The sequence below is a fragment of the Stenella coeruleoalba genome, assembly GCF_951394435.1.
Source record: "Stenella coeruleoalba genome assembly, chromosome: 1".
In the NCBI taxonomy this organism is placed as follows: domain Eukaryota; kingdom Metazoa; phylum Chordata; class Mammalia; order Artiodactyla; family Delphinidae; genus Stenella; species Stenella coeruleoalba.
This window is the reverse complement of record NC_137169.1, coordinates 120,303,068-120,315,781: the sequence shown is the minus strand read 5'-3', so window position 1 is coordinate 120,315,781 and position 12,714 is coordinate 120,303,068. Positions and strand designations below refer to the sequence as shown.

Below are 12,714 nucleotides of genomic sequence, written 5' to 3'. Positions count from 1 at the left end.
AATTTTTTCATGATTCTGTAATTAACTTTTTAGATTAACCTACAAATTACATCAGCGACAACCTACATCACATCAGCGACATGCATTTTTCCCTCATAGTGTTTTGGATGGATTATATAAAGCAATTGACATTATGCCTCGCATATTGAGAGCATTTGATCTTCAAACACAGCAGTCCTATAAGGTAGATAGGATATCTTTTTATTGTCCTGATTTTCTATGTGACAGATTAGGTTCTGAAATGTTGTGATGTGTCCAAGATCACAGCAAGTGGCAGAACCAGGAAGAGCCTTAGGCCCCAGGGTCCATGCTCTTTCCACTAGAGCATCCAGTAGGGTGACTCCATTGGGTCTACAGTATAAGACTGCTGAGCTGGAATCCTGTCTGGACTTGTTACCCTTTATGCAAAATGTCTTCATGTAAGGCAAGCTGGGGTTCCCAGGGAGTATCATTTAAGTGACTATCACTGTCTCTTTTCCCTCTCTTTAAAAAACTTCCCCACATTCCTGTTTCACCATCTGAATGGTACATATTAATGTGACTTTGTGAATCTTAGAAGAAAATTTTAAATTATTAAATCAGGAAATTGTTCACCTGTCACAAATGAATATGGAAGAGGATAAACGTAAGTCTACTAAGAGATGATGTTTTTTAATTTCAAAATTGCTTTTTTTAATTTTTATTTTTCAAACTTATTTTACTGAAGTATAGTTGATTTACAATGTGTTAATTTCTGCTGTACAGCAAAGTGATTCAGTTATACAAATATATGTTCTTTTTCATATTTTCCATTATGGCTTATCACAGAGAGAACTTTTTTTTTAAATCTTTGAGTCTTTAATTTCTTTTAATTTCTTTATTTTATTTTTGGCTGCGTTGGGTCTTCGTTGAAATGCATGATCTTATCATCGTGGTGGCTTCTCTTGTTGCGGAGCACCGGCTCTAGGCGCGCGGGCTTCAGTAGTTGTGGCACGCGGGCTCAGTAGTTGTGGCTCACGGGCTCTAGAGCACAGGCTCAGTAGTTGTGGCGCACGGGCTTAGTCGCTCCGTGGCATGTGGGATCTTCTCGGACCAGGGCTCGAACCTGTGTCTCCTGCATTGGCAGGTGGATTCTTAACCACTGTGCCACCAGGGAAGTCCCAAGACAATTATATTCTATATGTGAAGAATGTGTGCATTCTCAAGGCTTAAAATGGAATTCAATCTGTAAACTATTATAAGAGAAAGTCCCTGTAAATATGGGCAGGAAAAGGATTCTGAATAATTTTTTTCCTCTTTTTGTGTGGATGGTTTTCTGGTTCCTCATTGAAAGAAAAGTGAAATAGATGTATTATTGTATCCAGGAAAAAAAGTTGTATGACTGTTTATTTTTAATGTAGTTCTAGAAGATGGAGTAAGAGCTGGCTACTCCCTAAAGACATTTTCTTTTCCTCCTGGTGGATGTATCAAAGCATGGAGTACCGCTAATGATGAAACTAAGCCAAAGCAACAGCCTGGCAGCTGGATGACATGGGGGTGAGAGGGAAGTGAGGGACCCCAAATGGGTTCCCAAGGGCTCCCTCCTTTGGGAATCCTGGAGATGGGGGAAGAGGATCTAGTTGCTTTTCTTCTTCACCTCCAGTTCTCTGGGGAAGGAAATTTGGATATGGAGGTGGCTTTAGTGGCACCCAGGCTTGGCTTTAAGCAAATTGTGAGGTAGGCAGTTTCTCTCAGCTTCTCCTCCTCCTTTAGCAACGATTCCACTCCTCCCACTCCTCTTTATCCCTTCACCTGTGCCGTCCCTCGTGCATCCATCTCAGGAGGTGCACTCGTCTCACTCGGTGTGTGCCTGTCTCTTTAAATTTTCACCCCGATCACAACTGGCCAACACCCTCTGTGGCTTCTCAGCTGCTTTGGGAGTATTGCTAAGAAGCTCCTCCCAGGAAATTTACAGGTTCTTTAAATCTTTTCCCCAGGGCCAGCTTCCTGGGTTTCAAAATCCCCCTTTTCTTTGATAAATGACTACCCAATTAAGAGAATTTTGATGGCAACCTTCATGGGGACAACATCTGGACCTGGTGTAGTGAGAAGAAATGTGCTTTGGATTTGCACAGACCTGGATTCCCATCCCAGGTCCTCCAGGCGGGGAGATCTACAACCTTTCTGAGCTAGTTGCCTCATCTACACAAAGGATGATAAAACCTGACTTGCTGAATTACCACTAAGATATTTATGAGAGTGCCCTATATGAGCTCCTCACTCAATGTACTAGTCTCCTTTTCTTTTACAGGGTTATTATGAGCATTATGTGAGGAGATAAATGTGAAAGGGCTTTGCAACCTATAAAGCTCTCTCTACATGTTGGGTTTTTCAAATAATAATATGTTAATAACACTAATAATAAAAGCACCAGTAGGTAAGGGGAAGAGCTAAATATTTTGGTGGAGATTTGTCATTTTTATAATCTATGAATTATAGCAACAGACATCACGACCATATGTCTAAAACAAACATCAGGACCCATGATCTGACAGGTCAAAATGCATTTGTTGGGGCAGAACATTGTAAGTAGGAATTGCACCCCCCAAGTAAAAACCTTCAGATGTGTGGTCTCTGTACATGCAAATGACCATCTTTGATCTAGTGATCCTGGAAATCTACATTGCTGGTTATCAACTCATGATATTTTTCAATTCTGTTTCCAATGGCCAATAATAACAAAGGTAGTAGCGGAGTTTGGCCCCAGGTGTTCTAAGTTTGAATGTTGCTGTTTCCACTTGAGGACCAAGACCTACAAATCTCAGAAGCATTGCAGGGGTTAACAGATTGGCATAGAGTTCTGGAAAAGTTGACCAGTGTAGTTTATTTCTGTTTCAAACGTGAAAATCACCCTCCCTAATATTGTGCTGGTAGGTAAAGGAAAGAACATTGAGCAAGACTGCAGCCCCTAGAAGAGTAACAAGCCTGCCGGAAATAATGGAATGTGCATATTGGCAATTAATTTCTGTTCATGAAACTCTCTGCTGCAGATGCATGGGAGTTCAGTATGAAGAATGAACAAGACTGCTTTTGTGTAAGATCCCTTAGCTGCTGGGACCATGGGAGTGCCTTTTTTCCACAGGCCTTTTCATGAGGATTTTGCTCTTTATAACCTGTTATTAGGTTTCCGTTTGTGCTGCTGTCATTAATAGAATTTACATAGATCTTTCGGAATTTAAAAAGAAGTTTCAGATCAGCTTGGTGCTTTGTGACCACCTAGAGGGGTGGGATAGGGAGGGTGGGAGGGAGACGCAAGAGGGAGGGGATATGGGGTTATATGTATATGTGTAGCTGATTCACTTTGTTATACAGCAGAAACAAACACAACATTGTAAAGCAATTATACTCCAATAAAGATGTTTAAAAAAAAAGCTTCACATCAAAATATCTTGTTTTTTTACTTGTATTAATTTATTCACAATTATTTACTGCATTTGTTTTTGAATTTTATTTTTTATACAGCAGGTTCTTATTAGTTGTCTATTTTATACATATTAGTGTATATATGTCAATCCCAATCTCCCAATTCATCCCACCACCACCCCCACTCCCAGCACTTTCCAAAATATCATGTTTCCTTGACAGTCCTCCCGTTGGTCTTTACAATAACATTTAAACATTTTTTTAATTTAATTTTTATTTTATATTGGAGTATAGTTGATTTACAATGTTGTGTTAGTGTCAGGTGTACAACAAAGGCAATAACTTTTTAAAAGTATTATTACACAAATAAAGAAATGGTGGCTTAATAGTGAAGTAATCCCCAAAGTAAAATTACTAGCACTCCAATCCTCCGCTTTCTTCAGACAGAAAAATCGAGAGTAAGATCCTGGGATGATTACATGCAGTGATGTACCTGATAACTCTTGTTTCAAATATTGATCTGGAAGAAGAAAGCAAAAATGAGAGAGAGAGAGAGAGAGAGAGAGACGGAGGGAGGGAGGAAGAGAGAGAGAGAGAAAGCGTGCATGCGTGTGCGTGTGTTTAAGTCTCTGGTGTTTCGCCCATCCTTTCAGCTAAGCGAGGGCCAGACCTGGACCGCGGAGTAGCCTAGCGAGGGCCCCCAAAGGTCTCGCAAACTCCGCCCCGGAAGGCCCGGCTCCTTTCCTGGAGGCCCCTTAACTCTAGTCCAGCGGCGCCACGCCCCTCAGCCCGTAGCTAGCTCTGCCTCCCCGCGGCCCCGCCCCTCCCGCGGCCCCCGCCCCTTCAGCGGCCCCCGCCCCTCCCCGCCTCCCCTTAACCTAGGGCACGACAGTGCGCCCGTGCCCCATGTTCCTCCGAGCGGGTACGGCCGGGCTCTCTCCGCTTCGCCACACTCTCCGGCCTGTTCTGGTCGCCGCCATGAGCACTGGCACCTTCATCGTGTCTCAGCCGCTCAATTACCGCGGCGGGGCCCGCGTGGATCCGGTGGACGCCTCCGGCACCGAGAAGGCGTTAGAGCCAGCAACCGGTAACGGGACGGAGACCGGGCGGCAGGGCCGGGGCGGCGGGGCGGGGAACGAGGCGGAGACCGGGGTAGGGGCGAGGGTCGGGCGCGGATTGACTCTCCCCCGCCCCAGGGGTGAGCCTAGTCTACCTCACTGAACCTTCATGTAGTGCATTCAGCAGACGTTTACTGAGCACAGGTAAGTGACAGTGTAGAGTATAAAGTTGTATGTGTAGGCAGCTAATGGTGCTGTGCAAACTCGAAAGCATGTGGACCGGACACGAAGGGGGTCGTAGGAAACTGGACAGGCTGGTGAGTTGCTCGATGGGGTCTTGGGTAGTTTTACAACCGCCTGAACAGAGAGTCCACAAAGTCCCCGGTGGGTGAGGTGGAGTCTTCGTTAATCATTAAATTTTAAGGTTAGGACTGCAGTAATGTCTTCAACCGTGCACGTAGCAGAGGAGTTCTAGAAGGACGGGGTGAAAAGAAACACTTGTGCCAAAATGGAGGAACGCGCACAGAGGTTTCTAGTTAGCGTGAATGAGGACCTTGTTGCCGTCCCCTAGTGTTAAAATATTTCCGAACATGAACCAGAACTGGGAAAGGGAAAAAAAAATCCTGCGTTTATCCCGTGTTTAATGTGTGCCCAGCACTGTGCCAGGCCCTCAGTTTGCCCTGGGAGCTCCATAGATCACAAAGCAAATGAGGAACAGGTTTTTAGTTTTGGTTTTGCTTTGTGTTTGTTTTGCTGGGTGTTATGGAATATTTGTGAGGAGAGAAGTGTAAATGTTTGTGCAAACCAAGTGGTATGTAGCCAGAGGGATAAAACTGGATTTCAAGAGACTGGAGAACTTACATTTGACCAATAACACCAAACCACAGAGCAGCGACTTGTCAGAGCAGGAAGGGGCCACAGACACCATCAGGCTCTTCCTTAGGTAGGAGGAAACAGCCTCTTGACCCCCACCCCTATAATGATACAAAAGAAAGAAAAATTGCTCTTTATTTTAATTGCCTACAGTGTGTGTGATCCTTAAGCACTGCCTTTACCAGTTGGCTACTTAAATTTGTAACAAATAGCAGGTTTGTGAAATCTCTGGAAAAAGCAGGAGTCCCAGGTGTTTTTGTGGGAGGGGAAAAGAAACTGCTGACTTGACATCTTAGAGAATTCTTTTTAGCAGAGTCAGTCACAACCCTTGGGATTTGGGTCTAGAAAAACTGATCATTTCATATTTTGCCCAGGATAGGGAATAAGACTGAGATAAGAAAATGAGGGACTGTTTGTTTGTCTTTTCCCCATATTTGAGAAAAAATTTTTCTTGCTTTTAGGAATATCTTTTCTTGATATTCTGTTTATTAACCATATTCATCAAGTATCAGTATTATATGACTTGTATGGAACATAAACCAGTGATTTAAAGTCAGAGTTCATAACCCAGGAGACGGAGTACTTTGATTTTGTAAGACCTCTGGGATTCTCAAACATTGTTAAGGAGCATTGTGAAATAATTGATTGGAGGTTAATGTTAGTAAACCCAAATGTAAAATAGAGGAGGGCAGGGGTTCTTACCCTGAAGTTCATGGTGTGCTAGGCAAGGGACATGTTCTCTCTATAATTCTGTGATACGGTTCAGTAGATTTTTCTGGACAGAAGTCTGCAATTTTTATTAGATTCTTAAAAAGGTCAGCTGCTGGTATAAGGGTAGTCACTAAATCAAACCATACTTTAAAACAAGAAGAGGATCAATAAAAGGAAAATTGGATACACAATACTTTATTTAAAATGTGTGGCAACCAATTGAGATAAAACTGACTTTCCCTGTCTATATAGGGCGAGTGATAGCTACTTTCACGTGTTCAGGAGAAAAGGAAGTAAATTTAGCTGTTCAAGATGCAAAGGCTGCCTTTAAAATATGGAGTCAAAAATCTGGCATGGAACGTTGCCGAATCCTTTTGGAGGCTGCCAGGATAATAAGGGTATGTTTTAATTTAATGTCTTCCAGAAAAGTCCTCTTGCACTGTTCTGTGAGTTCTTTATGATGATTTGCAGTTAGACGTTGATGCGCTGTTAGGTGATACCTTTTTGATGAAGTAGGAAGACATTTCCATATGCTCACCTTGGTATGTACAACAAGCTTTCCATCAGTGATTTCATTCTGGCTCTTGGCTCCTTGTGACATCTCCCTCGGCAGGTTTTCTTTTCCGTCTTTTTTTTTTTTTTTTTTTTTTGCGGTACGCGGGCCTCTCACTGCTGTGGCCTCTCCCGTTGCGGAGCACAGGCTCCGGACGCGCAGGCTCAGCGGCCATGGCTCACGGGCCCAGCCGCTCTGTGGCATGTGGGATCTTCCCGGACCGGGGCACGAACCCGTGTCCCCTGCATCGGCAGGCAGACTCTCAACCACTGCGCCACCAGGGAAGCCCTTCTTTTCCTTCTTTGTTGGAGTGATAATGTATCCTTTGTAGCTTGTCTCCTTTTCATTTTACTATGTATACTTGTTTCCTTTTTACTTTTTCCTCTGATGACTCTTAAGTTCACTTTTCGTTTTACTTTTTACCTTAGCTGCCTGGAAGATTTCATAGATTCATCAGTGTTCCCCTCTTAAGAAATAAAGTTTAGCTTTTTACAGTCTTAAAGAGCAAAAGTACTAGATTGTCATTACAGAAAATTAGAAAATTCAGAGGATATACACCAAAATATAAGTCAAGGCTATTTCTCAGTGTAGGACTGTGATGATTTTCTTTTTTCCTCATCAGTGTGTTATTGTCAGAAACTGAGGGTCTAAGAGTTACCCTACTTGCAAGGTTATATGTGTATTCTGACAAGAGACATGAAGCTTTCTGGATTAGGGAAAGGGTTTATTACAGCGCCCAGATGCTGTACCCAGAGCAATACTTTAGCACTAGTTTTCTGAGTCCCAGTCCCCATGGGGTGATGCAGTGAGAGGCAGGTGTTAACCCTGTTGCATGCAGTCGTTGCACCACAGGAGAGGAACCCTAAAATTATGAGACTCAGCTTTTATGGGGGCTGCACATCTGCCCATTCTCTTCTCTGGAGAGAGGTTACTCATTAAGCAGATCTCATAAGGGGGGAAGGTGTCATTAGGTTTACTACCCGGGAATAGAAGCAGATGTCTCCAGGAATAGGAAGTAGAGAGCTTTATATCTCCACATCCCTCCAGTGACCTCTATCTTTCGGGAGACCCCGTCTCTGCCTTCTAAGGCCTTTGTTTTTCAGTCAGCTTGCCAGTGTCCTTTGCTCAGAAAGCCTGGACCATGCAGTAGTGTCAAAATATTCCTGGAGAATTTTCTCCCAACAAGGTATTTTCTGCTATTAAAATTTATTTTTTATTTGATAGATTAAAAGTGGTAACTCAAAGCTGATAATTTATTATTCTGATTTGTCTCTCACGTTTTCCTTGTGCATAAGCATTTGGGCTGTAATATCTTCTTAAGAACTGGCTCCTTTATCATTATAAAATTACTTTTTAAATCCTGAATAATATCTAATTTTTTTTTTTGCTCTGAAATGGACTATCTGATATTAATTTTCTTTTCCTTTAAACTCCCCATTCCATTTTCTTTAATATCTTATGTAATATTTTACATATTACAGTCAAAAATATATTACTGTATTTCTCTAAAGCTCTTGTCTGATGATCATACCCTGGATCTGCCTTTACCCAAAACTATTCCGTAACTAAACAAATCCCACCTTCTGACCACAGCCTACAGTTATAGCTCTCAGTTGTTTCTCGTAGTGATTTTTCTAGTTAATCGTGATCTGCAGTTCTTTGCCCCTTCCATTTTTAAACTATGCACAATTATCTTTTATAAGATAAAAATATTTGATATTTTCCTACATTTTTAGCATTTCTAGTGCTTTTCATTCCTTTGGGTAGGCCCAAATTTCCATCTGTTACCATATTTTTTTTTCTGCTTGAAGAAATTTCTTTAGCATTTTTTATAGTGCAGGTTTGCTGGAGATGTTCTTTCAGGTTTTGTATGTCTGAAAGTCTTTATTTTGCTTTCCTTTATAAAGAATTCTAGGTAGATAATTCTAGGTTGACAGTTTTTTCTTTCAGTACTTTAAAGATGTTGCACCGCTGTTGTCTGGCTTGTGTTGTTTCAGAAGAGAAGTCTGCTTTCATTCTTATTTTTGTTCCTCTGTTTTTAATGTTTTTTCCCCCTTTGGCTGCTTTTAAGATTTTTCTTCTTATCACTAGTTTTAAGCAATTTCATTATATCTTCCTTTTTTTAAATTTAATTTTATTTTTTTATGCAGCAGGTTCTTATTAGTTATCTATTTTATACATATTAGTGTATATATGTTAATCCCAGTCTCCCAGTTCATTCCACCACCCCCCGCTTGCCCGCTTGGTGTCCGTATGTTTGTTCTCTACATCTGTGTCTCTATTTCTGCCTTGCAGACTGGTTCATCTGTACCAATTTTCTAGATTCCACATATATGTGTTAATATATGATATTTATTTTTCTCTTTCTGACTTCATTCAGTATGACAGTCTACATCCATCCGCATCTCTACAGTGACCCAATTTCATTCCTTTTTATGGCTGAGTAATATTCCACTGTATATATGTACTACATCTTCTTTATCCATTCATCTGTCGATGGGCATTTAGGTTGCTTCCATGACCTGGCTATTGTAAATAGTGCTGCAATGAACACTGGGGTGCATCATTATGGCTTTTGATGCAGTTTTCTTTATATTTCTTTTGTTTGGAGTTTATTGATCTTGAACCTGTACACTTACAGTTTAGTTAAATTTGAAGAAATATTGGCTATTATTTCTTCAGATATTTTTTTTCTGCCCCCTTTTATATCTCCTCTTCTTCAGAGCCTCCAATTACATATATGTTGGGCTGCTTCAAACTATTCTACAGTTCACTGATGCTCTGTTCATTTTTTCCACAGTTTTTTTCCTCTGTGTGTTTTATTTTGGGTAATTTCCATTGTTATGCCTGAAGTTCATCTATCTTTTCTTCTATAGTGTCTAATCTGCTATTAATCCCATCCAGTGTATTTTTCATCTCTAGAAGTTCAACATGAGTCTTTTTTGTCGTTGCTCCACATTGCTCCCTAACATACTCATGTTTTCCTCTGCCTTCTTGAGCACATGGAATATAGTTATAATAACATTTAATATCCCTGTCTACTAATTCTGTCATCTCTCAATTCTGGTTCTGTTTCTATTGATTGTTTTTTTTCCTCCTGGTTAGGCGTTATATAACATTCCTAAATTTTGCATGTCTGGTAATTTATTACCAATAGACACTGTGAATTGTATGTTGTTGGATGTCGAATATTCTTGTACTTTAAAAAATATTAATGAACTTTGTTCTGGGACACAGTGAAGTTACTTGGAATCAATTTGATCCTTGCAAGGCTTGCTTCTGTGCTTTGTTAGGTATGACCAGAGAGAAGCTAATTTTGCCCCACTAGTGAATACCCTTTTGAATACCTAGCTTGATGCTCTGTGTATTAGTGAGGTTTTTCTCACTGTGGCTGGTGGGACCATGAACTATTCCTGGCTCTGTGTGAGTTTGGGGGATTTTTTTCACCTTTTTGGTTAGTTTTTTTCCTGGCCTTGGGTAGTGTCCTCACAACTGACCAGTTCTCAGTTGAAGACTTAAGGGGGATCTCTGGGGTTCTCCTGTGCAGCTCTCTTCTGTCCCATACTCAGCCTGCAGACTGTAGCCATCACATACTCCCTGAACTCCCAACCTGTTTCCTCAACTCAGAGTATCTGTTGGGCCCCACCTAAGTTCCTCCTCCCTGCTCTGTGATGAACTCTTTCCAGGCAGTAGGCAAGAATACGTGTAGGGCTCACCTCATTTGTTTCCCTCTCTCAGGGATCACTGTCCTGAGCTGTCTGTCCAGTGTCTGAAAATTGTTGTTTCATGTATTTTACCTGGTCTTTTTAGTTGCTTAAGGTGGAGGCTAAATCTGGTCCCTGTAATTCCACCTTAGCTGGGAGCCCATTGACTCCTAGTGAAGTGAATGGTTTTTGGTATATTTATTGGTCTTATGTTTCCTTTTCACTTTGAATCTTTTGATGCTTTTTATCAGATTATAAAGATCTTAATGGTAGGCCCCAATCATTTCTTAGTTGGAGTGTTCTTATGAAAGTAGCTATCGTTTGGCTTTAAAAGGAGAGAGAAAATGTGTTTTAAAACTGTGATAACACATTTACATATAAAAAGATTGTGTATATAGATTATGCACTTGCCTTCAGTGACTGCTTTGCTCAGCTCTGCCTCTTAAAGCAAGCAGGGGCTCACGCTTGTCAAGGTTTAGTGGGCATGTCTTTGCTCAGGTGGTTCTCTTATAAAAGCTAAACACTGAGCTTGCTGGGGGGTTTGAAGTGAAGGAGAGAGGTGAGTCTCCTGCCCTTTGCTTCTTCTCTTTCATCCCAGAGGACCCCTGGTCAGGTCACATGTGAAGCAGGGTGGTGGAGAGGATGACAGGGGTAGATAGGAAGTACATGTTTCCCAAGAAATACTTAACAGCAGTACATTGTCATGGTGGACAGTTTTGTTTTGTGATGGCTCTTGTACTAGTAGGGGCAGGAAACTTATATTGTTTTCCCCTTCTCCCTCTGCTCTCCTTATTCTGGGAGGGTAAGCGAATACCGTTTCCCTGAAAGCAATATTAAGTGTCAGTAGAGATCCACTTGGACTCTTTGATAGTTTTCGTCAGGGACTTTTTTTGATGATCCTTGAAGGTATGTTAAAAGATCTCATAATGGCTTTTTATTTTATTTTTTAAATTTTTGGCTGCGTTGAGTCTGCATTGGTGTGCGTGGGCTTTCTCTAGTTGTGGCGAGCGGGGGCTACTCTTTGTTGCGGTGCATGGGCTTCTCATTGAGGTGGCTTCTCTTGTTGCAGAGCATGGACTCTAGGTGCGCGGGCTTCAGTAGCTATGGCACGTGGGCTCGGTAGTTGTCACTCATGGGCTTACTTGCTCGGCGGCATGTGGGATCTTCCTGGACCAGGGCTCAAACCCATGTCCCCTGCATTGGCAGGCAGATTCTTAACCACTGAACCACCAGGGAAGTCCCTCATAATGGCTTTTTAGAAATAACCTTTTTTGTGAGGGTAGAGAATGCTGGAATAAGACAAGAAAAATCTCAGAAGGCCAGCCAATAACTTGAATTTTCTCTTTGAGTTCAAACCTTGAAACAGTCCTCAAAGCTAATTGCCTGTCCATTGTTTACCAAAAAAAAAAAATAATAATAATAAAACTTCCTTTCTTAGTAAATATTCCAAGGCTTTTCAGCGATAGTCACAGATTACTTCCTGTCTGTCCACTCTTGTATTAATGTGGAAGACAACAGCATTTCACTTTTGCCAGTTTAATATTTCTTCATGTGTTTGATTCATCAGTGTATTCATGCTGATTAGTGAACCAGTACCTACTTCCTTTTTAGGGATTAGTTGCCCTGTTGCATTCTAGAAATGTAGTTTAAGTCACTTACGGTTGATCGTGCCTTTTGAAAATGTGTTTCATGTTGATCATACTCAACAGATCCAAGAAGGGGAATAACTTACACCTAGTTAAAGAACTGTTACATCAGAACTGATGCTTGTTGTCCTTCTAGGTACCCTCTTTCCAGTATTCAGTAACTGGGAAACAAGTTAATTGTTAAAAAGTTGTTTTGGTGAGTATAGAATCAGAGAAAGAGAAGGTAAATTGCTGGTTTAAAAGGCAGTTTATTTTAGACTGTGTTGAATGTAAACAAATTATCCTTTCTGAAGGAACATGTCTATTCAGTAATTGCAGAATTTATTTAGAAGTTACTAACTTCCTTTTTTATGCTTTTTGTTTTTTATTTTGTTTTTTCTTGGTTTTTTGGCTGTGAGGCATGTGGGATCTTAGCTCCCTGACCAGGGATCAAACCTGCACCCCCTGCATTGGAAGGCAAAATCTTAACCACTGGACCACCAGGGAAGTCCCACTAAGTGAGACTCCTTGAAGTGAGCTCCTTGAAGGCAGAGACTGGATCTATCCTTTTTTTCTTAGGCAGTCATTCCGCATTTGTTACTATCTCCACTTCACTTAGTTGTTGTTCTGGGGTTTTATCCTGTTCCTTCATCTGGAACATATTTCTCTGCCATCTCATTTTGTCTAACTTTCTGTGTTTGTGGTCTCTGTTCTGCAGGCTTCAGGGTTGTAGTTACTCTTGCTTCTGGTGTTGTCCCCTCGTGTAGGAGGCTGGTCTAGAGGCTTGTGCAGGCTTCCTGGTGGGAGGG

General features: G+C 41.4%; 1 protein-coding gene across 2 annotated transcripts in view; it reads left to right on the top strand.

Moving 5' to 3' along the window:
- The first annotated feature begins 4,266 nt into the window (after nucleotides 1-4,266).
- The window catches only part of ALDH9A1 (aldehyde dehydrogenase 9 family member A1), a 28,669-nt gene continuing 20,221 nt past the window's right edge, over nucleotides 4,267-12,714 (top strand). The window contains exons 1-2 of one of the 2 annotated variants that reach the window (XM_079929413.1): nucleotides 4,267-4,468; nucleotides 6,276-6,421. In XM_079929413.1, the coding sequence (XP_079785539.1) occupies nucleotides 4,288-4,468; nucleotides 6,276-6,421 (327 nt within the window). In that variant the 5' untranslated portion in view covers nucleotides 4,267-4,287. The remainder of the gene's footprint in view (nucleotides 4,469-6,275; nucleotides 6,422-12,714) is intronic. The other variant, XM_079929414.1, reaches the window with a different exon arrangement.